This window comes from Seriola aureovittata, chromosome 5, assembly GCF_021018895.1.
Source record: "Seriola aureovittata isolate HTS-2021-v1 ecotype China chromosome 5, ASM2101889v1, whole genome shotgun sequence".
NCBI lineage: Eukaryota > Metazoa > Chordata > Actinopteri > Carangiformes > Carangidae > Seriola > Seriola aureovittata.
The window spans coordinates 14,962,935-14,987,993 of record NC_079368.1 but is presented as its reverse complement, the minus strand read 5'-3'; the positions used below and the strand labels follow the sequence as shown (position 1 = coordinate 14,987,993).

Sequence of the window (25,059 nt, the reverse complement as noted above, 5' to 3'; positions counted from 1 at the left end):
AAGCATAATCTGCTACCCATACTGCAGAGAAAAGCTGAAAAGCTACTTGGGTAAAGTGGAAAACTTTAGCAACCTTTGGTCAGTGTTACATTTTCCACTGTGGGCAGCAGCTTGCACTCCCCTTACAACCTTGATTGTAAGAATAGACAGAATTCTCAAATATTTTGTAAAAGAAAAAGAAACATTAGACATGATTGAGCTGAAATGCAAACATTTACTCATTATTATTACCAGAGAGTAGTAGACTTTTAGGCCTGAAAGATCCTGCTCTAATGAAGCCTACTGGCATTACACCCACTGTAACACCAAAGAGAAATCCCTGGAGCTACTGCCCAGAGTGGAGAGCTCAGTACTGTTGTGTGCTGCCATCTAGTGAGAAAATAATGACAGCAATGAAGTAGATAATGAGTCAAAAAACTCATTTAGTTTTCTAATGACTGTATCTATTTATTTTTAAAAACATCTTTACACAATCTTTAATCATAACTTATTTGTTTTCCTGTAATCTGAGTATTTTTTCTCTAAAAATCAGACATCCAGCTTTATCCATATTAAGGGGTGTCTTTAGTCAGCATTGAGGCATAAACAGACTCCCTGGAGCACCCAGTGGGAGATGTGCATGGTGGTGAACAGGTCTGCCTCAAACACCAACCCCACACCCATTGCATTCCTCCGCAAGGACGTGGTGTACACTGGTGTCCGCAGCGTATTCTGTGGTACAAAATATACAGGAAAAATACATGTAACTGTTAGGAAAAAAGCTAAATAGTGAGCTAAAGTATAGTATGGAGGCCTGTAATGCCTGTGATCCCCACCTGTAATCTGAGGCGGCGTGTCTCTATGGGTATGACTCTGAGAATGGGCAGTTCAACAACCAGAACTTTTGGTTTACTCTTCACTAGGCAGCTCTTCTCCATGTCCCAGTCTGCTCCCTCCAGATAAAGGCCAGACACAAAACAGCCTGCAGGGAAAAAGACTGAGTCTTTATAACTCTTCCCTAATCATACTGCAAATGGTAAGGCTCATTTCATTACCCTGTCCAGGTCTGTCAGTGACTTCTTCCTCACTGCGGTACTGGGTCACTTGTGTGTATAGTGTGGAAAGATCCAGAGGCCAGCCATTTTTCCTGCATGCAGCTTGGACCAGAGCAGTCAGGTAGGACTCTGGGATATGAAGTCCTGATAGCCACATTACCTTTGGCTCTCCTTCATCCACCTGGTGGACACAAGATAAATAGATACATCAGAATAAAAATATACTTTCAACTCCTTTGTTAACTATTCTTTAATACTAGAATGATGCACAAGGCTACATGTGAGAGGTTGTCTGTGATAGTGAGTGTCTGTCCTCACCCAGTAGCTATACTGTTCATAACGCCTCTTGAAATGGCTCATCCAGTTGCCGAGCGACTTAAGTGTGTCAGGGGCCAACTTCTTCCAAATGGCTGGGATGTGACCATTAAAAAGGGCCCGAGCGACCTCATCCAACTCATTGCTCATTCCCACCTCCCCAGCCAAGGCCTACGCGATACAGGAGAATTAGAACAAATCCAAACCTATTTGAAGCACAAAGACGCAACACCTGTCTGTTTGTTTTCCACATATCTTGTTGTTGTCTCGTCCTTCTCACCCTCTGCAGCTCAGCCAGAGAGCGCTGCATGCGCACCACCAGTTTGTTGAAGCGTTCCAGTTCTTGAAGCAGCACCACTGAGGTCGGGGAAATGTCCATGCCAAACTTTTTACGGAGCACGTCCATGTCGAATACCTTTGGAAGCTTGTTTTGAATATCCTGGGCCACCTGGCTGATGTACTCATCCCTACTGATGCTTCCACCAGATTCACCTGAGGCATAAGAGAGTGTGTAAAGCCAATAAGAGAGAAAGCATTTGGCCGCATGGTGGCTAAGAATGTACAGCAAACATCCTTCAGTTAAGAGGTGAGAGAGATGAAAGATGCCAAATCATACCTGTCTGGGGCTGCAGGTCTATTAGGTGAGTCCACATGTCCTTAGCTGCCTGGGTGTAGTATCCTATCTCTGCATTAGAATGAAGGCCCAATACCTCTGGTGTGTTTGCCAGTGGCAGGGTTTCAATCTCCTCTACAACACATAACAGGGTAAATCTGTGAGTGGTAACAGAATATTATAGTTTTTCTCAAAGTAAGAGTATGTAAAGAAGTGAAAATAACAACTGACCAACATATATATTTTTGAGCCCATTTGGAGGGATCTTATAATCCACATCCTTGTTGCTGAAGAAGTGGAAGCACTGAAAGGTGTAGAAGAGGAAGTCTCCAAGGTACTCATCCATGTAGACAGTCAGGATCCTGCGGTCAAAGCTATCTATGGCTCGCCCGCCATACATCACCTATAAAACATTATACACACATGTTAAACTTATAGCATCAGCTATCAGGATAATAGACATATATTTATCAAACACAACGAATTGAGCCTAACCTCCCCAATTAGGTATTTAAGACTTCCCCAGGGAATATTGCTGTCTCCCTGGTTGTGAGCTTTGGTCAGGTAGGTGTTCAGGATCTCCATACACACCTGTTGAGCACAGTTACATTGTTTAAACCACTTAACCACCACCAAGTGAAATACAACTGATATTCTAGCACTTCTAGATACTGAACATCTAACTATATGAATTAGTTCCAAAACATTGTAAATGACTTCCATGAAACCTACCAAGAAATCAGACTCGTTGAAGTCGTAGGGGACATTCCAGCCAATCTTGCCGTACTTGCGTCTCTCTTGTACCACAGCATGGAAGAAGGCCAGCACATACACCAGGCTACAGAAGGCAGGGTGTGGGCATTCAGTCAAGGTCTCATGGGAGATTTTAGAGTATGTGCCTCTCATGTTGAGCTTGAGTCCATTGGGAGGCTCCGTCACTACCTGCACACAATATTATATTACATGTGAACACATTTATGTCTCCTCAAATCCTGTGCCCATTACTATTGTAGATTCTCGACAAAATGTTTACTATGAAATCACCAATCTTAAATCATGTGGTCTCATATTCAGCCTTCAAACTTCTCTTTCTTAAAAAAGAAAAAAACGTTATTTATAGATAAGTGTCAATATGTTAAAAGATGACCAGTCAAAGGAGATGGCTACATCAGTTTCTGAAAAACAATTTGATATATATTGGAAGTATGTGACTGTTTCTTTCATGCTCATTGACTATGTACAGTTTCAAAAAAGTGTATCACCTTGCTGATTGATAATTAAATGAAATAAGTCATATTTCCAACATATAGATTATAAACAGTCAAATACAGCACCTCTTTGTGGATCCTATAAACCTGCCATTTACAAACAGTCTAAAGAAAGAGAACTTGTTTTTCACCTTTAAAGACTTTTGCAGTATACCGATGGGGAAATCCTGAATGGGGTTGGTGGTGATCCACAAGCGGAAATTGGGATTGGGTTTGGTGATCCTCTCCAGGGACTTCTCCAGTTCCTTTAGCCACTTTACCAGCAGGTGGCAGTTCTGTAGCATCAACCACTGACCACGGGACACTGCTTTCTCCAGCAACTGTAGTGCAACCTTCATCACAGGTATGAAAACAATTACTCTCAACTTGTTTACTTTATATTGTTTCTTGACAACTGACTACTTAGTGATCCCTATACTTATTTCACTTAAAGCTTCATAGCTATGATATGTAAAAGAATTCTTCAGTACCTTCTCTTGGCCTTGGCCCATAGCAAGGAACTTGAACTTGTTGCCTCCAAAGCCTGATCTCTCAGCTAGTTTCATGATGTCACTGGCTGGGTCAGAGCCAGGGCTCAGGATGAAGACAATGGGGGAGAAAGGTGTGCTCTGTTCATAAATTGCACCAAAGCTGATCACAGGGGGCTGGACATATCTGAGCAGAAATACAAGAAAATGTGGAAACTTGGGGCTTGATGTGTCTGCTTAAATAATCACATCCTCTGTAAACTTTGTCAAACTGTCAACCTGCTTCACAGTGGTATATATATATACATATATACTGTATATACCACTGTGATACAGTGGTGTGTGTATATATATACATATACACACACCACTGCATGTATATAACTGAATTACTGCAATAGAAACAGTCTCACTTCTCGCCCATGGTGACAGTGACGTAGTCAGACACAGCTCTATAGACTCTATCAATACGGAAGCAGCGCAGCAACAGCAGTCTCTGAAAGGCTGACAGGTTCTCCTCATATTTCATCGGGAATGGAGCCTGTTCTGGTCCATCTAAGTCATACCACTGAGGTGAAAAAGAATGAGGGTTAAACTCTGGACTTATAATAAAATGCCTGTAGTGAGTGCCGTCAATGTGCTCACTTACAGACTTCCAGTCAGTGGAATTTTTCTCCACGTCATCGGGAAGAGAGCCAAACTGCTCAGGAAAGAGCTCTGCAAGTTTCACTATGTCTTCCCAGCCCTGGTCTGAAAGCCAGTCACAAGGTTTTTTGCGCTTGCTCTTTTCCAGGGATAGATTACCTTCACACAGGAGGGGGAAAAACATGAAAATGTGCTTTGAACATTGTGTGCATACATGTTTGTGTGTGTTTGTGATCACTTAAATATTCTACTTAAATATTTTAAAGGAGTTCAGCTTCTCTGGATATCTTACCTTTGATAAAGAACTCCAACTCTTCCTGAGGTGCTCTCCCCTCTGCCTGCCCAATCTTGATGGCCATGTTAAAGGAAAAGAGCAGCTTGTGTCTCTCAAACAGACCTAGGGATATGCAATCAGTTCAGGTTATAAAACCTACAAAATAATCATAAATACTGTGCTTTATCTTAAGAAGTTGATCTTGATCTATGCATTCTATTATTTAGTGTTAATTATTTTACCTGTGCAGCCATAGTTATAAACACTGTTTGTCAGAGTGCTCATGATGTTCTTCAGTCTTTGGGGCAAAATAGAGTCTGGCTGAGATTTGCGCAGTGAAAAGTCAAACACTTCCAGGTAGGAGGCTAGAGAGTACTGGTACATGCTGTTCACCAGAGCCATTTCTGTCAGTACAAAGAAAAGAATAGCACCGCGCTTGGCAACAGGTCTGTAGCCATCCCTGAGTTCATCAATGTCCACGGATGTCTTCTCAGCCAACTTTAGTTTCTCAGATACCTGATGACCAAAACAACAAAAACAAACAAAAAAAGATTACTGACTTCAGTGAAATTGCTGTTCTTCCATGAGCTCACTGACACTTGCTGCAGCAAAACTGACCTCACTGGCTTTTGACTTTGTTATTTCCAATGTATGAACCAGCTCTGTGTTATCCAACATGTTGCCTGTAGATGTGGCCAGCTCTCTGAGCAGGGAATCCCCGAGGTTCTTCAGCAGCTTCTTATTGTTGCTCGTTTCTTGGATCAAATGCTCACGCTGCTCCTCCAGCTCCTTCTTCTCAAAGCCCATGATAACACTCAGCAGCTGGTCCTCCAGACCCTTCAGGGTCACTACATGAAAAAATGGACAGACAGACAAAGGATTTTATACATGCTGTTAAAATGTTATGGACAAAAATTATTGTAGCCATGCCAAAGAATCTTACCAGTGTAGTTAATGACCATGGCTTTTCCAAACACTGATGGGGAATATTTGGGGTTTGCTAGTTTGGTGTTGAGATACAGTTTAAAGTTAGGATCATAGTCCACCTCCTTGTCACCCAGCATGATGACCTGTCTGCCCTCTGATCCTTTTAAATTCTTTTCTAGGACATTGTCAATCACAGGGTCAATGTATTCATCCACATCTTGGAAGAGGAATGGCAAACCATATTTGATGGCCATCTCTAGCTGCTTCAGGAAGTCTGGATCATTGAAAGACGAAATCTGGGGGAAGAAGGATGATCACAGTCTCAGTGCCACATGATGCGACTCTTTCCAAAGTGCTGACTCTGGAGCTGTCAGCCATGAGAACCTGTCTAAAGCAGTCATTCTGTGACTTGTGAGCAGTTATAACACATGACTTGTATGAGCATGAAAATTCTTGTACCTTGAGGTTATTGTTTTCTTCTTTCTTCTTAATCCAGTTGAGGGCTTGCTGTTGAGGGTCAATACACATGGGAAATCGGCTCCCTCTGGTTGTGAGAATCCCATTCTGCACTGAGAGCTCATCTGGAGGCAAGCCCTCAGAGCCCCATCTACAATATCATGCAGGGTTTATTTGACACATACTTAACCCCACAGTCCCCTTAGTTAGAGTTGAGTACATCCAAAATAAAGGCAAATCAACATATTTGCAACAAGAACCTCCTATGTTACCACAACACCCAATTCTTATCATTTGATAAGAATTGGGGACATTTGAGGACAAATTCATATTCAAGTTTCAAAATCTGTCACGAGTACACACTCCTTCTCACCTGCTGATTTCTACTTCATCCGTAAGAAGGCTTTCCAATTTGAAAGGCTGGCTCAAGGGAATGCCTCTCTCTTGCACATCATTAACCCATACTTGATACACCATTTCATTCCTGAAGTCCCAGCTGAAGGCTCCTTCATAGCTCAGGAAAGCAGCAGATATCAGACAGTCACCCAGGAGACGCACACGCCTCTGTTTCAATTCTTCCAAGTCCTGTGTCCACCTTAGTGGGACGAGTTGAAAATAGTGAGTGGTAAAGAGAGATGGGTGGGTGACACAAAGGGATGAAGAAAAGGAGATTAAATGAGCAGCTCTTAGCACAGTTGGTTAGGCTCATAGTGGCAAGTGTTGTGACTCTTACAGCCTCACCGTTCATTCTCAGAGCTCAGGCCTGAGATGAGTTTGTCCGCAGCTATCAGCCTCCTCTCCATGAGCTCAGCCTCCTCCTGTAGCAGCTGTTTCTCCTCCATAGCAGCGTGGTACTTCTCCCCAAGAGCCTTCAACTCTTTCTGGATATTGTTGAGCTCACTCTGAATGCCCTCCAGCTCCCGCTTACTCTGAAAGAAGTTCCTCTCTAGACGTGCCACCTAAAAAAATATTGGAAATATGACTGTATTGCTGCAATCTGTGTTCATTCCTTTAGAGCATGATGTAATAGCACTTTCAAACCTTACGTTACCTTCTCTCTCTTGGGTTTTATCTCCCTGGCCACTTCACAGTAACCCATGATAGCCTCGACAAACTTGAGCATTCCTGAGCCAGCTTTACTGATCGCTTGCATCTCCTCAAAGCTTGTCTGGAGGTTCTTCAGGAAGCCTAGCCAGGTGAAATTGCAAAGAAAACAACTATGGAATACTTGGAAAACACAAATGCCACTATCATATAAAGTACATGGATATTATTATATGCAGTTTTTATTGTAGGTTTCCATTACTCATGAAGCCAACTTACCTTTGACAGTCCTGACCTGGTTGTTATTTATGGAATCACAGTCCATCTCCATCAGCGAGCGCAGGAAGTTAGCCTCTGACATCATCCCTTTGGCTGACTGCCAACTGATCTCCTTGTAGCCACGCAGCACCAAGATGCACTCACAAACCACCTGCACCTGTTTGGGTGGCTTGGCAAATGATCTGCACAATTGACCAGCAACAAAGGCAAATAATTGGAGAAAGTATAAAAAGGTATAATAAAAGGCCTAAGTTTGTTTTGTTTGTTTTTTGAAGTGTTTTAGTATGGTTGTCTGAAAAAGAGACATCATGGTTATCTATTCATTCATCCTCATTACTTTTTTTTTCAACTACAGAATAAAAATGATAATCTGAGTAAGGAAGAGAGTTTACCGGATCTCTGTGACATCAGATTTTTCTAGATCTTGCAAGGCATTGCGGGCTGCCTCTAATGCCGGCAGAGCCTCAGCCAGGGAACTTTCTGCTTCTTTCTTCTCAACAGCAATCACTTTGTTCTGCTCTTCAATCTCTTTGGCTTTGTCTTCTGCCAGAGTCTTTTTCTCCTCAGCTAGAAGGAAAAGTTATTGATAAGTGGTTTGTAACAGCCGTGTTTGCTTTCGGAAGCCTACGGTACACTTTATTATAAACAGTTACTCACTGACCTACAGTCGTGTTTGTGGCAATCACATCCAGTAGGGCTTCACAAGCTGTGGACTTTTCAGCGAGGACCACCTTCTGCTCTGCTAGCTTGACATTCAGCTCAGCCAGCATCACGCTGGCCTCCTTAAGTTTATCCAAACCTCCCTCCAGACGCTTGCACTGAGCTGGAACAGCAGAGAACGAGTTAACAAAACAAAGTCTCTCAAATGATCACAAATACCAAATTTATAACATGTTCAATTCTCTCACCCAGGATATACTGGTCCTTTTCCTCCAAGAGGTTAGAATAGGTGGTAATGAAATCCAAATAGTTCTTTGGAGTAACATAGTTACTGTGTCTGAGTTTCTGCTGGAATAGCTTGCTGTAGTCACCCACAAAGGTATGGACCATGCATACATACGCAATCACTTCTGCAGAGTGAGCCTCAGGAATCATTGGACTTTCACCTGTAAAAAAAAAAAAAAAATTCAAATTAAATTGAAATTAAAAACTAAACTTTGTGAATTCTTAAAAAGACATATCATGATTTAGTGATAGTATTCCTGCTGTAGATCTCATCAGAACTAACTAAAGTAAAGAAAGCCTTTAAATCACAATCTGAAAACAAACCTTTCCATTACAAAAGCATTTAAAAAAGATAAAAGGTGTGTAATTACATACCGAGGAAAGACTGAGCCACTGCAAGTAAAGCCTGTGGAGGCCATGGCAGGAACCAGTCTATCACAGTGTTGTTCATCAGTCCTGAGAAAAAAAGTACACACAAATTTGGTAAAATAAAATCAGAAATTATATCATAACTAAGTGAAGCCTGACACCGTATTTCACCTGGGAAATTTCTGCAGCGTGTCCTCAGGGTGTCTCCCACTGGAGACATGCCTAAAACAATGTGCAGATTGTTGGCGCTTTTGTTGACAAAGTACTGCCACACACTTTCTTTAGAAGGACCTGCTCCCATCTTTAGAGCCTCATCACGAAGCTGGTTAAGAACTGACTCCTTCTCATCATCCGGGAACAATGCAGGAACAATGCCTATTAAGAGAGGGCATAATCAGAGTACTACAGCTGTAGCTTTTAAGAAAGACAAATGTACTGTGAGCCAGGAATGATTATCCAACCTGAAGTGAGCATGTTGTTAATGAGTTCCAAGAAGCCTTCCTCAGCAACATGGCCATCAGTAAAGAGGAACACCATCTTCTTATTTTCAATGCCAAGCTTCAAGTACAGTGTTTTCAGATCATCACGGAGGTTGGACTCATTGTATCCTCTGCTGAGTGTTATCTCAAACACCTGGGAAAAGCAGGTTCCATTACTACTTGCTGGAGATTTCTTTTCAAATATAGTTTAATGCTGCTTAACCTCTAAAACTCCTATTCTCACTATCATTTTCTCTTTTAGCAGCTTTAAAGTTAGAAAACTGCTGCTTCCCCATTGTTCCAAAGTTTCAATGAAGCTATGATTGCACTGAGACAAATAATAAAAACCAAGATGCCACATTTTCATGGCAGTGAATGGAAATACTCATCATGTGTCTTGAATACATATTCCCCCATTGCTTGGCATGAAACATTTGGTGTCTAGTGGTGAAGATGTTAATAAAATGTTTATTAAGTGTAACTGCCAAATTTATGGCTTTTATTTTTTTAAACTGCAAGTCTAAAGAACTAAACATTTGAAATTTGTTCATCATCAAAGATCATTTGCCCTTTACCACACCCCACATCATGTCTTTTACAACCTCACAGCCAGCAGTGAAGGCAGCGAGCTTGGTAAGGGACTGCTTGCCAGAGCCCCCAACACCGACGAGCAGTGCATGGCCACGATCAATGCGGATAATCCGGTGCACCCGGGTCAGATGTTCCAGAGCATCATCAAATAGTACTAGGTTCATTCTGGACTTGTTCTCATTGTATTCCTCTAGAATTTCCTGCAGAGTGCAAAGACACAGTGTATTTTGGTCAGTATATTTACAGACAAAATATGAGTAAATAATCACAACTCGCAAAAACTATAGTTGTACTAGTATACTATTACAACTTGACAATACCTGAAACAGCGCTTTTGAGGCATCATAGTCCTGTATGTCCTCATAGACCCTTGGTTCACTCTCACTGAGGGCTGTCCTGTAGTCTCCAAAAAGAACTGGGTCCCTCATGACTGCCTCCATGTCTGACTTGAAGTGCTCCTCAATCAGGTTCTTTATGTGGCTCTGGACCTGATGTAAAAAACACGCATTGAAAACATTTGAAAACTGAAATACAACACTGCAAAACTATTCAGTATAAAATTGATTTTAAACCTGCAATTACAGCTGGATGAACTGTTACACATATTGTATTTGTTCCTGCAGTCGATACAAAGAGGAATCCACAGTAAATATCTACTACTGTAATTATTACCAAGGCTTTGTCAGTTTCATCAATGAGTCTGTCATGGAAGATTCTCAGGCACTCATTTCTCCAGACTCGCACAAATTGGGTGACAGTCAAAAACCTGTTAGAGAGAAATCAGGAAAAACAAAGACATTTGAAAACGTAGGCCTCTAACTGCAATGTCTGTTAATAGGGTATTTGAATGCGCTAGCTCAGACCTATCAGGTTTGGTGAGGGTCAGTCCATTGTAGACCCTTGACAGGTCCCTCAGGTTGAAGATGTAGTGGAACTTGGAGGGAGTGGGTGGCATATCTTTGATGATGTTGTTGTACAGCTCCAGTGTGCAGACGGTGACTTTATCACAAACCTTCTGTATGGCATCCTCAAATAGCTAAAGAATTTGATCAAGTTTATTAAATTTTAGTGATGATGTTTTAATGACTTAGATTCTGATATGTACTGATTTATGTGGGACAGATATACTCACTCTGGTGTGGCCTTTGATAATGGAACCATACATAAGGTGGAGTGACTCCACTGCAGGGAAGGGGATGCTGAAGACACTGAAGAGCGAGATGAAGCGGGGATCCACCTCATTCCTCCCACCTCCTGCCTTTCCCATGGCAGCAATAAAGCCGAGGTCCTTGAGGGTTTTGTAGTTAAGCTCCTTCCCTCTGTCATAGATGCCTCCTCGGTTCAATAACAGCTTCAGAAGTGCAATAGGCTGTTGTGTGCCATAATTATCAACCTGGAAGAGCATATAGTACATAATAGTAATGTCAAACATACTGAGCACTGTCATTCACCACAGTATGGGAGATAGGAGGCTTGGTTAGGAGCTTGGAGCAGGTACCGTTGGCATATTCATGTCATCTATAAAAACCAGCAGTCTCTTTCCCATAGGAGGCCCGTAGGTCTCTTTGGTCCTTTTCTCCACACTGGCCTCCAGGTTCCTCTGCAGGTCCATTGAAGTTGTTCTAGATGAGAAGTTGATGATGAGAGTAATCTGGAAACAGAAGGGAAGATATTTAAAGAATTTAAACTCAGATGACATAAAGTTCATAACGTTGGAGGACATTAGATTAGATAGTAAACGCACCCTTGTATCTGTATTAAGATTCTTCAGGAAATTATGAATGGTGGCAGTCTTGGAAGTGCCAGACTCTCCAACCAGAAGCACTGGCCTCTTTATCTTCACCATCTGTTCCAGGATCCAGTTGGCTCTTGTGGTGTCGATAGTTGGCACTAAAGTAAAGATGGAGCATGAGGAAATCATAGTGGAGGAAGGAGCTTGGGAGGACCAAAAAGTTTAAAATACAGGTCACATCTGTCTCATTTGTCCTCACAGCACTGATCTTTACCTAGGATATCAGCAAACTTCATTTCAGGGTTGTGGACGTATTTGGTGACCAACGAATTCCAAGGAACCCACTTCTCTTGTGTGCCATCAAAATGGAAATCATACAAAGTCGGCTGGTATCCTGTATGGATGCAGAAATTTTGTTGTCAATAATAAGAAAGAAGAGTGACAATAAAACACATTTGCACATATTCATGTGGAGAAGAAAAACTGTCAAAGTGTAAAGAGTTAGTTTTCATCATGATATTTAGTCATTCAAATTAAAACCATAGAGCAGCCATGTTCATTGATATTCAACAGTCACAACTATGATGGACAAAAAATTTTTTATATCTTATAATAAATAGTCATATACCCCAACCATGTTCTCGAGTATACAATATGAAATTTTAACCACAATCAATTTGTACCTAAAAGAGTGTATTAAAAATGCATATTGTTGATTATGGGTGCTAATTTCATAATGTTCAATGTACAAATTCTTGCTTCTTACCTGGGATTTCACCAGGTCCAGCCAGGGCTTTCTCATCATGTACTACAGTTAAGCAGGAAAGCCGTTTGATGAACTCGTCAAACTTGATCCTGGCACTCTCCAGCAATGTGGCTCCTAGTGAGCAATACAGAGCTTCCAGGAAGTAACACTCCAGGACTTCAGCACTGTTGCTCTCACTTTCAAGTAGCGCATCCAGTGTCAAGCACAGCTGAGTCACCTGAACATACCACAAACACATGTACAATTAATGCAAGTAGTCTGAAGATACGACTACAATAATCTTCATTCAATTCTTGCATCAATACAATACTGGAATACAGGGATGTGCACAATTAGTTGACTAAACGATTTAACATTGCTACCCTTGCTAGCACCTAAAATACTAGTGAAAATACTAGTACTAATTATCAGTATTTCATTAATATGAGACGCCCGTTAACTGTTTCGTCTTAGATGTTACACATGAATTGCCCCAGCTAGCCAGCCACTAACTGGGGCAATTCATCATAGAAATTTGTGTGTTTTCTTACTTTTAGACTAGTCGACTAGTCTAAATTCAAATTTTTGTTTAATCGAGAGGGAAATTAGTTGTTAGCAACATCCCCCCTGGAGCAGATGGATGAGATGAACCTACCATGTTCAGATCTGTCTGAGGAACAACAGTCTTCAGTTTCTGGCCCTGTTTGCCATCAACAATACCATCCACAATCATGTCAATAGAACTGGGCACATATTTCTCAAATAGTTTGTTGAGCACTTCTTGTTCCTGGGAAAACAAAGACAGTGTTGAGATATTATCAAATTATATGCAAGTACAATTATTACATAATGCATATGTTTTCTCTCATACCCCGTCAGATCTGTTGTTCACCCATCTCTGCCAGTATGGGGTGTATCGTAGGTTTTTGGGGTCAACAAAAACCATTCCACAGCGGGACACAGTAGCAGGGGAAGCATACTGCAGATCTCCAACCTGTAATGGTGAAGTTCTCTTATAATATGTTCAGGAAGTTGCTTTGAAGGAAAGTGTAGGGAGAGGTATTGTGCTGACAGTGATCCTGAAATTCAGACAAACCTCAAACAGCAGGGCACAGTGATTCTGTAAACGGATCCGTTCTCCATTGGCCAGAGTGAGGAGCTTGTTGTCATCCATCACTGAGTTCATATTCTCGACCCACAAAGCATCCACATCGCCATCAAACAGGATGTACCTGTAAGTCAAAGTTCATGTCTCTATGTTGTTATTTTACAGGAATTCTTTCTTCATCTCTCAATGTATGAATGATTACATCACTGGCATATTGCAAATCTTATTCAACTGATTGATTAAATGTCTCTTTCAAGTTTTTGTTTTTTTCTAACCTTCGCTCTTTTTTGTCAGTTGGCTTGTTGATATCACGGAAGATGTTGGACAAGATCCCATCAGTCCAGTCTCGGGTTTCAGGGTCCAGAACACCGTAAAGTTCAATGACACTCATGGCTTTAGGGTTTAGGGGATACATCTTGGTTTGCAATTTCAGTCTGAAGATGAGATAAAATAATGGTCACAATTGTCCACACAAAAGATTAGGAAGTTGGTGTAAACTTAGGTGATATAAACTGACACTGACTTGGTCTGAGCTTGACATAATGTGCTGATGACAACTGATTTCCCTCCACCTGTTGGGCCCACAATCATAGTAGTGTGTCTGGTCATCATTGTCTCATACATCTGCACCACTTTATCCACCTGAAACCACAGAGAGCATAAAGCATAGGGTATATTGACATCTAACCACTCATATGCTAAAACAAAATCTTTGCCACTGAAACTCAGTAGTCGTAAATTGGACCATGATGACACACCTGGTTAGGCAGTAGGACATATTTGTTTTCCTCCAGGTTCTGTTCCACAGCATCATTGAAGTTGGGATAGCGAACACGAGGGCAATCCAGCCCGGGGAACAGGTCTGAGATCAGCCCGAGGAACAGAGGCACGTCCTCAAACACAAACTTTGGCAGGTTCATATCCCTGAGAGCACGCATCAACACCACATCCTGTGGAGAGAAAAGACGGAAATAACAATGGAAATAAACAACAGAAGACTACAAAGCATTTCGCAATGGCGGACACTACCTGAATCTTTGTCTCATCAAAATCTTACTTTGGGTAATCTAAATAAATTCACCAAAATTTTCCTAACAACAATCTAGTTTCAGTCTATACCTGTGGGACCACAGATAACTATTTAGTTCCATATTGAATCAAAGCCAAATGTTTTCGTTTCACAATATGAAAATGAAACATGAAAAATGGTCTTTGGTCTCTACCTCACTGAGGTCTGGTGAGCCTCTCTTCAGCTCTCCTGCCATCACTAGGACAGACTTCAGAGCTCGCAGGCCAAAGTCATAATGAGACTGTTTGGACAACTGCTCACGAGCCAGCTTATACAGAACTGTCATCTTCTTTGCCAGCACCTGAATTGAGCAAAAGTAAAGACATAAACTGTGGAGTTACAGATTTATCCATATTTATATGAAAAATTGTCTTTTTATGCTAATTTAATATGTTATCCTTGCATTTCTGAATTACCTCAGAACACTAATATAAATCTTGTACATAATAGTAATATTGCATATACGTGGTTGATCCTACTTTACTCAGGATAAGAGCATCAACTAAATAGTAACAATGTCATTTGTGGTTTGAGTGCGTGTCCCTCACCTTGGCCATTAGGAAACCCTCAGAGAAAAGCATGATCTCACAAATCTGCTGCAAGTCAGGTACAATGACCACCACAGGCCTGAAGAGAGCTTTGACTGATTCTGGCAGCTCTGTGCGTCCTGCATAACCTGGGTTCATGGTGATGAAAATCCCCATGCGATCGTCCAGGCTGATCTCTTGCCCTTCAAACTGATGTGCATAGGTGAGAAAGAAATGGTTTAGGGGGGATAAAAGGTCAACAAGTTAAATAATATTTAATCTTAAATATGTTTGCATTTATATGAAAACTAGAATAACTTTCTGTTTTCATTGCTGATTCTGCATAACTACAGCAGACTTACATGAAACCTTTTAAGGTGAAGAATGAGAGCATTGCGGATGGTCTGGATTTGGGAGGAGATAACTGACAACACTGAGGCATCGATGCGATTGAACTCATCGAAGCAGCCCCAAGCTCCACACTGGGCAAGGCCAGAGAAGATTTTACCCACAGCCTGCACACAAAGAGAGAGGGATTCAAGAACATTTATGTGTGGGATTTTATGTTTGTCTGTTTAGTCTCTATTTTTCCAGCACATGCCCAGAAGTGCATGAGCACACCATAAGTACACATGAATGATTAAACACCCTCAAGGGATGTGGTTGCATTTTAAACATATGAAATATGCACAAGAATCCCAAACAAGATACTTCTAAATACATTCATTTTATAAATTAAGACATATATTAATTCATTCATTCGGGGAAAACTACACACATTAATGTCTTAAATGTGAATTATGATGTAAACAATTTAATGTCCTTTCTCAGGAAAATATCACAAAGCAGGTTTCAGGTACTAAGATATTTTCAAGTGTAGGCTTCTTACCATGTAGTCCATGCCCTCACCACAGTTTGTAACCACACAGAGCAGGCCTAAAGCTTTGGCCAGATCTTTAGTGGACTCTGTCTTTCCTGTACCAGCTGGTCCAGCAGGAGCTCCACCCAGGTACATGGAGAGGGCCTGTATTACAAAAACACACCCACATTCACAGACATCCTGTTGTCAAAACAAGCTAAAATATTAAATTTGTTTTGTTGATATAGATATGCAAAGCTTCTCAGACCTGGGTGAGGGTGAGGTAGATCCGGTCTGTCAGCGGAGTTATAACCAATCGACCATTCAACCCCATGTATTCATATCCATAAGAGAACGAAGCACTGCACTGACGCACGAATAGGTCGTCATGTTCCCGGACCCAGTAAAATTTTAGTTGGCTTTCCCACTCAAACTCTCGTGCGTCCATTATACTGGAAAGACAATTACACTTTTTTAATTCAAGTTTACCTTCAAACACATGAGCTACGCTGTCATGTACAATGAACAAAGTAAAAACTGGCAAGGTTTACCTGTTTAGAACAAAGCTGTCTACAATGTCTCTTGCATGGACATCGATGATGAGCACAGTGTTGATCTTTCGTCTGTCATTTTTCTTCATTGGTTGTGTAATACGTGTTACCAGCTCATCAATCTGCTGGTGCATTTGCTTAGCATAGTTTTTCAATGCATACTTCTGTCCTTTCTTCACATTTTTAAAGACGTCCTCTACCTCCCAGGTCCACCACACTTGATTGGCAGCCAGCACCACCATGCCCTGGTAGAGCAACATCCAATCCACCCTGAAAGACATGGGAATGACAAATTTACACACACAGAGACTCTGGCAAAATTGCTCACATCTATACAATACACAACACACACCTGCTTCTGTCTTCACAGTAGTGGAAGATTGCTTCCTTGGTGATGAGTCTATTGGTCCTCCTCATCTCCAGTAGTACTCCCGTCATCCACTCTTCCACTCTGCCCTCGACTGGGATGGGCTGCCTCAGCTCCATCACCTCACCTTCAGCAGACACCATGGCTCCAGCTACTGTATCCCCGTTGCTTTCCACATCAAACCTCAGAGAGGCTATGTTGTCATACATCTTGTGGAATAAAGAAAAGAAAAATATCAAGAAAAGTATTTCACATGTGGAAAACATTATTTTTCCCTACAATATATGAGTATGAAAAGCATTATAAGGATGGTACCTTGATCATGTGCTCCTGGACACAGGCAGGATCATTACTACCCAGAATGCTGAGCAGTTCATCATCAGAGATGAAAAAGAAGCGAGGAAACGCATTCCGCTTCGAGTCCAAGTAGTCATTAAGACTCTTTTGGCACCTCTCCAGGCCATCACTCAGGGCCTGCAGGTCTGTTAGCCGGTTTGGAATCAGGCAACACCGCTTAATGTTTGGGCCCTTCACTGTGTCAGTCATTATCTACACAAGAAAATCATGCAAATTATATTATTTTGAGATGTCAAGTAACAAAGTACTTTGCTTTCGTCAGGTTAAAAGAATGGCAATACTCACTTCTTTAAACTTTTTGTCAATGTTATCAAATTTCTTGGCTTCTTCAGGTAACTGTGATCGAATGTCTCCACCAATGAATATGCTCTCCAGGTACATCCATTTTCGTTGTACCAGCAACCAAACCTATGCAAGAAATATTTTCTAAGTAGGGATTTTATGGATCAGCTAAAATGTGATGAGAGATTTGGTTGCTATCCCTTACCTCTATGGTCTCACTAATAAGGGACAGGTCTTTTTCCCATTGTTGTATGGTGCCAAGGAAGGGTCCAACAAAACGGCTGCCCGCCATGCTCTGTAAGTTCATGGCATCATTGTCCACATTCAGCAGGATCTCATCCACTGCACCCAGAATAGAACCACGTTCCTGGGTCCCTTTGAAATAGGACTGCACGATGAATTTCATGTTTTCCCAGGTCGCCACCACCTCCTTCACTCCCTGGAAGCACACACACAAACACCCATGATGGATAATATGATTTCACTGATAAACTAATATAACTGAATCCTAACTCCAGTTTGAGATCATTCACAAAGATGGATGCTTGCCTTCTCAATACTGAGCTCTTTTACAGCAGCCGTGACAATCTCACTTATAACATTTGCATATTTGTGCAACTCCATTGCAAACATGTTCTCCAGAGTGAAGCTGTCAAGGTTCATCTCAAAGCTAGTGCCAGTCTTTTCCATCAGTTCCTTCCAGTGTCTGTGGCCAGAAATAGAAAATCATATGTATTTATATCCTGGTCTACATACATACATATACAATATTTCATACTTTATTATTATTTGGCATTTTGTTTTCTGAAGATTGACCTGTCTCTGAGGGCCTCATTCTTCAGGTCCAGCAGAAGAGGCAGAGAATCTCTGAACTCCTTCATGCGTGCTTCTAGGAAGAAGGCCACAGGCAACGCCCGCACATCTTTAGGCAGCTGCCTCAAGCGTTTGATGAAACCCTCAACACCTTCCTGTAGCAGCTGGATGTTTAAATCCACCCACAAGGTCTGAGACCACTCTGTCTTTGTGTCCTAGATGATTAAAGGACAAACATTAAATATTTGAAAAACTATGTGGACCAGAATTATGTGTCCCAATATGCAATTTAAATTTCTAACTGACAGCCACCAAATCCCACCTTCTGAGCTTTAAATACATCATATATTTGTCTCAAGCCCTTCATATCCTTCTGTATGCTGATAACCTCTGGGTACACAGTGACTGGTAGGTCCAACAGCTTCTCAGCATTAGCTAGCTCTTGCCGTCCTGCCACTACCTTGGCAAGGTCTGTCTCATATGTTCCCATAATGGTCAGTCCTGAAAAGAACAAAAGTGAAAGACTCATTTAGCATATATTATTGTTCTGGATATAACAACTAGAGGCAGGGTTAAAGTACCTTTCTCCAAATCATCTCCCACAGCTCCAGGACCATGCATGTTGAAGCTTTCAGCAAAGATAGACAACTCCTGCTTAAACTCTTCAATTTTGTCCTTTGTAGTCTTTGGGTGTATTGGTAGGAAAATAGGAAGAGAACTGTAAATGTAAATCTCTCAAAGGCCATACTTTTCATTTTCTGTTTAAGCAGATTGTGTGGGTTTGATGTCTTACCTGAGTAAAAGTTTTCTTGACATCTGTCAAACTTCGATCTACTTGTCTGGATTCTGTAAACAGGTCACTCCACATATGGTCAATACTGGCAACCAGCTCTAGTTCATCCTCTCCAACCTAGGCATAGAATACAGAGCATAAGAAGTTCAGCAAGGGAAACAGTTACAACTTGTATTTTCAGGGGACAATTAATTAACATTAAACACACATTACCTCCACTTTGTACATGCCCAGTGTTCTGTATCTTTCCTTGATATCAGTGAATCTAAGCTCCACATCTAGAGACATGTGCCTGATGTCTGAGATGGTACCAAGGACAGACTTCAGGCTTTCAAAAGTGTCGGGTCTTTGTTTCAGGTTCGTAGAGAGATGCTTTTGTATAAAATAAGGATAATTAACATAAAAATATATATATATACAGACAATATAATACATATAAAAATTAAAGAATATTTACTATAAAAACATAAGACACAAACTGAGTAGCATGATTCAATACCATGAGTTCATCTCTCAAGTTGAAGAGATCCTCTTTGGCAGGCTTGTTGAGCAGGCTACCTAGTGAACTGATCCAGGACTCAGCAGTCTCATGCACTGTGTGAGCCAGAGGCTCCAGGTTCAGTTGAATGATGTGGTCATTCTTAAAAAGGTGCTCCATCATCACCTCCTGATTGATACGAGCAAGGAACTGCAGCTTATCATCATACATGACACAGGATGGTTTTCTCGCGGCAAACTTTTCATTGACGATGGTTTTGTTCTTTTCCCAAAGAGGCCGATAGCGTTTCCAGTGGTTAAGGTACCGATCTACAGAGAGGAGCAGCCGCTGGATGTTCTGGGACACTGTCATGGCACTTTCATTTATCTGAGGGTGCTGCCACACGTCACTGTAAAAGCTAAATGTCACCAATTCATCTTCACCACCCACATGTTGTGGAGGGCACTCAATGCAGGTCCCACGCATCCAACGCACAAATTGCTGAAACACAACATTTTGCCAGAATTAAGTCGCACTGTGATTGTTAATGTGTTACAAATAATATTTTTTAAACTTCAGTGATACATAAGAGAATCATTATGATCCCACCTTGGTGCTCTCTACACAGTCTCTGATACATTGCATGATCAGCCAGTAGATCTCATTGCTTTGGGGCTGCAACACAATCTTAGGGGCAGACAGGATGGCATCAACTTGGAAAAGCGGGGTACTTCCCATCAGTGTCACGTTGAAGTTCTGAATGCTCCTAAAAGTGTCAGCAAGAGGGATATTAGAATGGTTAAGACAGATATTGCACTGCATTTCAAAGGAGCAGCGATTAATACTGCTCACAAAACAGATAACATCATGTGATTACCTCAGCACCATCTTTATAAGGGAGTCTAGAACCTTGCGTTCCCAGTATATGTAATAATCTGCCATACATGCGGCTTTGCCGCTGCTGGTTTCCATGATCAAATGTTCTGTTTTAGTGATGAGGGGTCCAATGTCGGCATATTTCCTACTCAGCAAATTCACAGTTTTTACCCGCTCTCTCTCAATGCGTTCACAAAACTCCTTGACACCTTGAAAAAAAAAACCCATGCAATTAAGTCAATGAAAAATACGTTTGAATTATTACATCAAATGAATAATATCCTATATTATATTAGTTTTACCTGGTAAGTCCTTTTTTTTCTCTGGGACTGGAAATTTCAGTAAGTTGGCCATCGCAATGGATTGCAACTTTAAATCAATATCACTCTCATTCTTCTGAATCTGATTGACAACTGATTCAAACTTAGAGACAGTCTGAGTGCCTCGGTTGATGAAGTCGGGAATGCCTAAAACCAAATATCACACATTATCTGATTCCAATTTTATAGACAATATGAATTTCATCAGACAACAAGCATGAATAAATGATATTACACAGACATTTTAGCCTCTGTATGCACCTTACCCAAGGAATTCCAGTTGAGTCTTTTGCACCCAAAATGCAATTCTTGTTTGACTGTGTTGATATGTTCAGCCAGCATAATCAACTTTGCCTCACTCAGGCTGTCCATTACAGAGTGCAAGCAGTTAACAAGGTTGCTCAGATCATCACGATACCTAAGACCAAGGACAAAAAAAGGTTACATCAATCAGTGGTTCTGTTGTTTGGTATAAACTCTGCATTCAGTTACTGGGGAGAATCATTACCTGATAAACTTTTGCTCCTGTAGAGCAACATTTTGAGCCAGATAAGGCACAGTGTAGTCCAGTGCCACAAGGTTGATTGCCTCAGAAATTATTTCCCTGATCTCTGGAGCAAAGTTCACAAGGTATCGCACACCCCTCTGTGGGCTGCCGTCAGCTCGTGGGACATCCTTAGAGACAGTCTGAGGATGAGGGAAAAAAAAAAAAAAGGTAGGGATTTAGAGAGAAGAAGAAGAACAGAATAAGAATAATAACTGTATATGTTTTTTGCACAATACAGAGTAACAGTTTAGAAGCAAGAGACAAATACCAGTTGTGCCTGGGTTTGGTCTTCAGTGTTAATATTGACCAGCAGGGGTTTTTTCATTAGCAGCTGCAAGTTGCGTTCTGTCTCAGCCACCCAGTTGTTATAATTGTTCACCTCATAGTCCCTGATCTTCAGTGCCATTACAACATACTTTTGCCTAGCCTGAGCAGAAATCAGCAAAAGTCACATAAAAGGTTTCAGTAACATTCAGGTGTCTAAACAGTTTATTTATACTGATCTATGCCGTGTAACAGGGAAATAACTCACCACTTCGCATTGTTCACTCTCTGCCATCTCTGGCACATCCAAGAAGGGAAGGATGGTTTGTTTAATGCGGTAGAAAAGAGATCGGGTCCATCTGATGGATCCTGCCACAGGAGGCTCATTCTTATTAAGCGGTGGTTTATCCTTCTTTGCCTCGAAGATATCATTTATGCGGGCCACCTAAAAACAAAGAAAAAGAAGACTTAGGTGTTGTACAAAAGTGGCAGACCATGCTCTATTCAAAATTATCATAATAAACTGGTACAGCAGCACAACATGAAATATCGTTTATTGTTATATTATTATTAGTGTTGAATGATGAGGCTAACTGCAATGTAGGCTGAAGCTGGATGTATCAGAGGTATATAGAATACATGTCATAGGTAATTTCTAAATTTAGTTTGTTCACTCAACAAAAGCTTTGTAATGACCTGACATTATCACATAATTTGATAGTAATTAATATTTAACTACACAGTCAAGTATCAACCAGCATTTTTTCTTGATTTCACAGTGCACTACCTCTTTGCAGTACTGAGCCAGGATGTCATTGAACTTTTTCATCAAATGGTTATTGATGGTCTCTCTGGAGCGGATGTGTTTGAATTTCATGAGCATGTCAAAGGCAGCGGCTGCAGAGCGCAGTGTCTTAAAAGACTGATCAATGAAGCTGATGGCCTCTCCCTCAATAGCCTGAGCAGAAACATGTAAAAAGTGAATTAGCTCGATAACTGAGGTACAGCACACAGAAAATAACGCATTTTTATTGGTGTGAACTCACAAGTACGTTGATACCGCCATGCTTAATTGACCCAAAACTCGCATTTTCACAGCTCTGCATTCTAGATGTCCTAAACTCACCTCAACTGTAGTGTCGAAATCTCGCATGATCATTTTCCAGCTTCTCATCTTACAAATGTTGAAAGGACTAAAATCGACCTCCTCAATAGGCAAAACCAGACCATCCACTCTGCACAGCACTTCATCAATGCGTTTTGGGTCACCAGTCACACCTTTTAGCTCTGGGCCAAAGATATTATTGAATTCCTCCAAAATCTGCGCAAAACAAATTCAGGAGAACTGCTTTTTATACATTTCCATGTTCAGTAATTGAGTGACAGGACAGTATTTATGAGGTGTATGTACACCTACCTGCAATACATTGCACAGGTCCTGGCAGACAGAAGCCATGTAATCAGTCCTCTCAAACAGTCTCTTGCGGTCAAATTCCCAGCGGGCGTCCCTTCCTGATTCTTCAATCTCAGTGCGTACTCCAAAGTAGGATGATTTCCACAGGTCCAGAACCCGTTTAGCATCACAGATCTTGGATTTGGCCACTTCCCTCTTATCTCTGTCCGGGGCACAGTACATTGTTAAGTTATACTCAAACTACAAAACATCCTGTTTGAATAAAGGATTCTGACCACTGAACACTATACTAGGTCTAAGATCTGAACCTCCAATCACACATACTTGAATAAAGTGTGGACATCTATTACTTGAGACACACGTTCACACAGCTGCCAGGCAATACGCTCCATTAGAGGAACCATACGCTCATTTGTGTTATAGTGGCAAGAGACTATCCACACAATTTGCAGGCTGTCCATCAGAGGAGGGATGGTCTCCAGGATCACACCAAAATCAGCTCCAGAAGCCAGATTCTACAACAGACAATGGAAACTTTGAAAGATGTGAAGGTGAGGATAGCAGAATAATTCTGTCATCACTCTTTTGATTTAAAAAATATTCTTGGCAAGCGTGTTTTATGTAACTACTAAACTCTTGGTAGTTACAGTTCACTGCTGTCAATTTAAAGTCAATGTTAAGAATTTTTAGCAAACAGTGCATTTATAAAAAAGTGCAGCTCACCATGAAGTGTCTCTCCAGTGTGCTGAGGAAGCGTATATTATCGTCTGACTCCACACAGCATTTAAGAAGTTCATAAACCGTTCCTTCCAGGGTCTGAATAATGCCTGCATCTGCTTTGGTCATCACGTGCAAGATCTTCTTTATCACAGGTTGTTTGAGCTGCTCACTCAGAGCACCCAGGATGGATGAACGTTCCTGCCAAAAAGCTATCTCGGCCATGGGGCTAGGTGCCTGGAGGAAAATGGAAAGTGAATGTTTGACTTTTGATTATGGATATCACTGTGTATGTTTTATGCTTTCTGCTACCTAATAATTTAATTTTGAGCCAACAGGGATTTAATGCTGTTAGAAATAGTTCAGACATTTCAGCAGCAACTATGCATGTGAATGCTGGGCTTAACTTCAATAACACCAAGCCTGCCTGGGTTAAAACTCAGAACACATAAAGAGTCACAACCTTTGGCTTTTTGTTTTGCTGCTCCTCAAGAACAATGGTAATCTGAGTCTGCCAGTTCATCACACACTGCTCCAATTTCTCTACTATCTCTGGATTAGAGAGCAGAACATCCACGTTCGGCTCCAGGTCTAGCTCAGGGATGTGCAGCATAATCTCATCTGTGACAAAGAGAGTCATCTTTGGATTGTACTGTTTATTATGAAAGGAGTATTAAAAATAAACAGGAACAGTATATTTAAGCCTTGCAAATTATTGTCCAGACTTCAATAACATTTTTTAAAATTGTCCAATACTGATAAATTCCTGAAATTAAAAATAATGAGCTCTTGGTACCTTGAATAAAACAAACCTTGAATCTGGAATTGTTGGATAGTTGCATTTACAACTCCCAAATACTTGTGCGTCCTGTTGAGCAACTCATCACGAATCATCACTTGCTCACTTAACTTCGCTGAACTCTCCTCTTTGCCCTCTCCACTGGTCTTCTTCTGAGAAGATACTGCCCTGCTTTGATAACCTGCACCAGTTACTTTCATCTGGTGGACAGTAAGCAAGGGTATATACATCTGAGGAAACACAGTGGAAATATACATCCTGTACTCATTATTCAAAATAAATTAGACATTTTTTAAATATATGCTTTTCAGCTATTGTTACATTAAGTTTTTGTCTGAAGGAAAGTGGTTGTGGTTGGTTGTTAGTGAATTGTTTTTCATTTTACTTCAGCAAGTTTGTTCTGCAGCACATGAAGCGGGTGTCCAGTTTGCATGCCAATGTCAAATAGCCTAGGCAACAGGATATTGGCTTCATTCATATCCAGTGGTTCAACAATGGTCTCTATTTAAAACACAAAGAAAAATGTCTTGGTTAATTTGTTTTATATGCAATAGAGGTTTGAACATGTTTTATTGATACTGAACTTTCCTCTCACCCTTTATGTTCCTGAGAAAGTAGAAGACACGGGATTTCAAAAATCTCTCTGGGTGTTTGTTTACTGCTACATGAAGCTCAGTATGGTAGACCACTTGAACCTCGATCCCCTGAAAACACAACACAAGAAACAGGTTAAAC

At 41.1% G+C, this 25,059-nt stretch overlaps 1 protein-coding gene across 1 annotated transcript; it reads right to left on the bottom strand.

Annotated features, from left to right (window-relative positions):
- Positions 1 to 398: 398 nt before the first annotated feature.
- Positions 399 to 24,496, bottom strand: dnah10 (dynein axonemal heavy chain 10). Its single transcript, XM_056376092.1, has 74 exons — positions 24,338 to 24,496; positions 23,989 to 24,146; positions 23,532 to 23,762; positions 23,133 to 23,323; positions 22,812 to 23,010; positions 22,521 to 22,715; positions 22,182 to 22,352; positions 21,663 to 21,839; positions 21,399 to 21,557; positions 21,092 to 21,270; positions 20,850 to 21,001; positions 20,566 to 20,730; positions 20,265 to 20,472; positions 19,997 to 20,153; positions 19,409 to 19,888; positions 19,123 to 19,281; positions 18,910 to 19,026; positions 18,698 to 18,800; positions 18,439 to 18,617; positions 18,120 to 18,331; positions 17,849 to 18,009; positions 17,509 to 17,738; positions 17,307 to 17,429; positions 16,980 to 17,213; positions 16,650 to 16,873; positions 16,298 to 16,567; positions 16,015 to 16,198; positions 15,777 to 15,911; positions 15,250 to 15,402; positions 14,909 to 15,097; positions 14,515 to 14,661; positions 14,050 to 14,241; positions 13,815 to 13,933; positions 13,567 to 13,725; positions 13,280 to 13,415; positions 13,055 to 13,177; positions 12,839 to 12,970; positions 12,205 to 12,421; positions 11,713 to 11,832; positions 11,451 to 11,596; positions 11,205 to 11,357; positions 10,839 to 11,099; positions 10,570 to 10,742; positions 10,379 to 10,472; positions 10,027 to 10,194; positions 9,718 to 9,906; positions 9,098 to 9,269; positions 8,808 to 9,011; positions 8,643 to 8,723; positions 8,231 to 8,428; positions 7,984 to 8,145; positions 7,715 to 7,889; positions 7,323 to 7,504; positions 7,051 to 7,187; positions 6,741 to 6,958; positions 6,373 to 6,594; positions 6,003 to 6,150; positions 5,560 to 5,839; positions 5,235 to 5,464; positions 4,859 to 5,132; positions 4,635 to 4,739; positions 4,347 to 4,501; positions 4,111 to 4,265; positions 3,701 to 3,884; positions 3,362 to 3,562; positions 2,695 to 2,904; positions 2,458 to 2,553; positions 2,194 to 2,365; positions 1,966 to 2,097; positions 1,630 to 1,841; positions 1,353 to 1,520; positions 1,035 to 1,215; positions 816 to 961; positions 399 to 711 (listed from the first exon to the last, which is right to left on the bottom strand). Exons 1-74 carry the CDS (start codon positions 24,417 to 24,419, stop codon positions 565 to 567), a joined length of 13,053 nt encoding a protein of 4,350 aa, XP_056232067.1. The 5' UTR covers positions 24,420 to 24,496; the 3' UTR covers positions 399 to 564.
- Between the last annotated feature and the right edge of the window lie 563 nt (positions 24,497 to 25,059).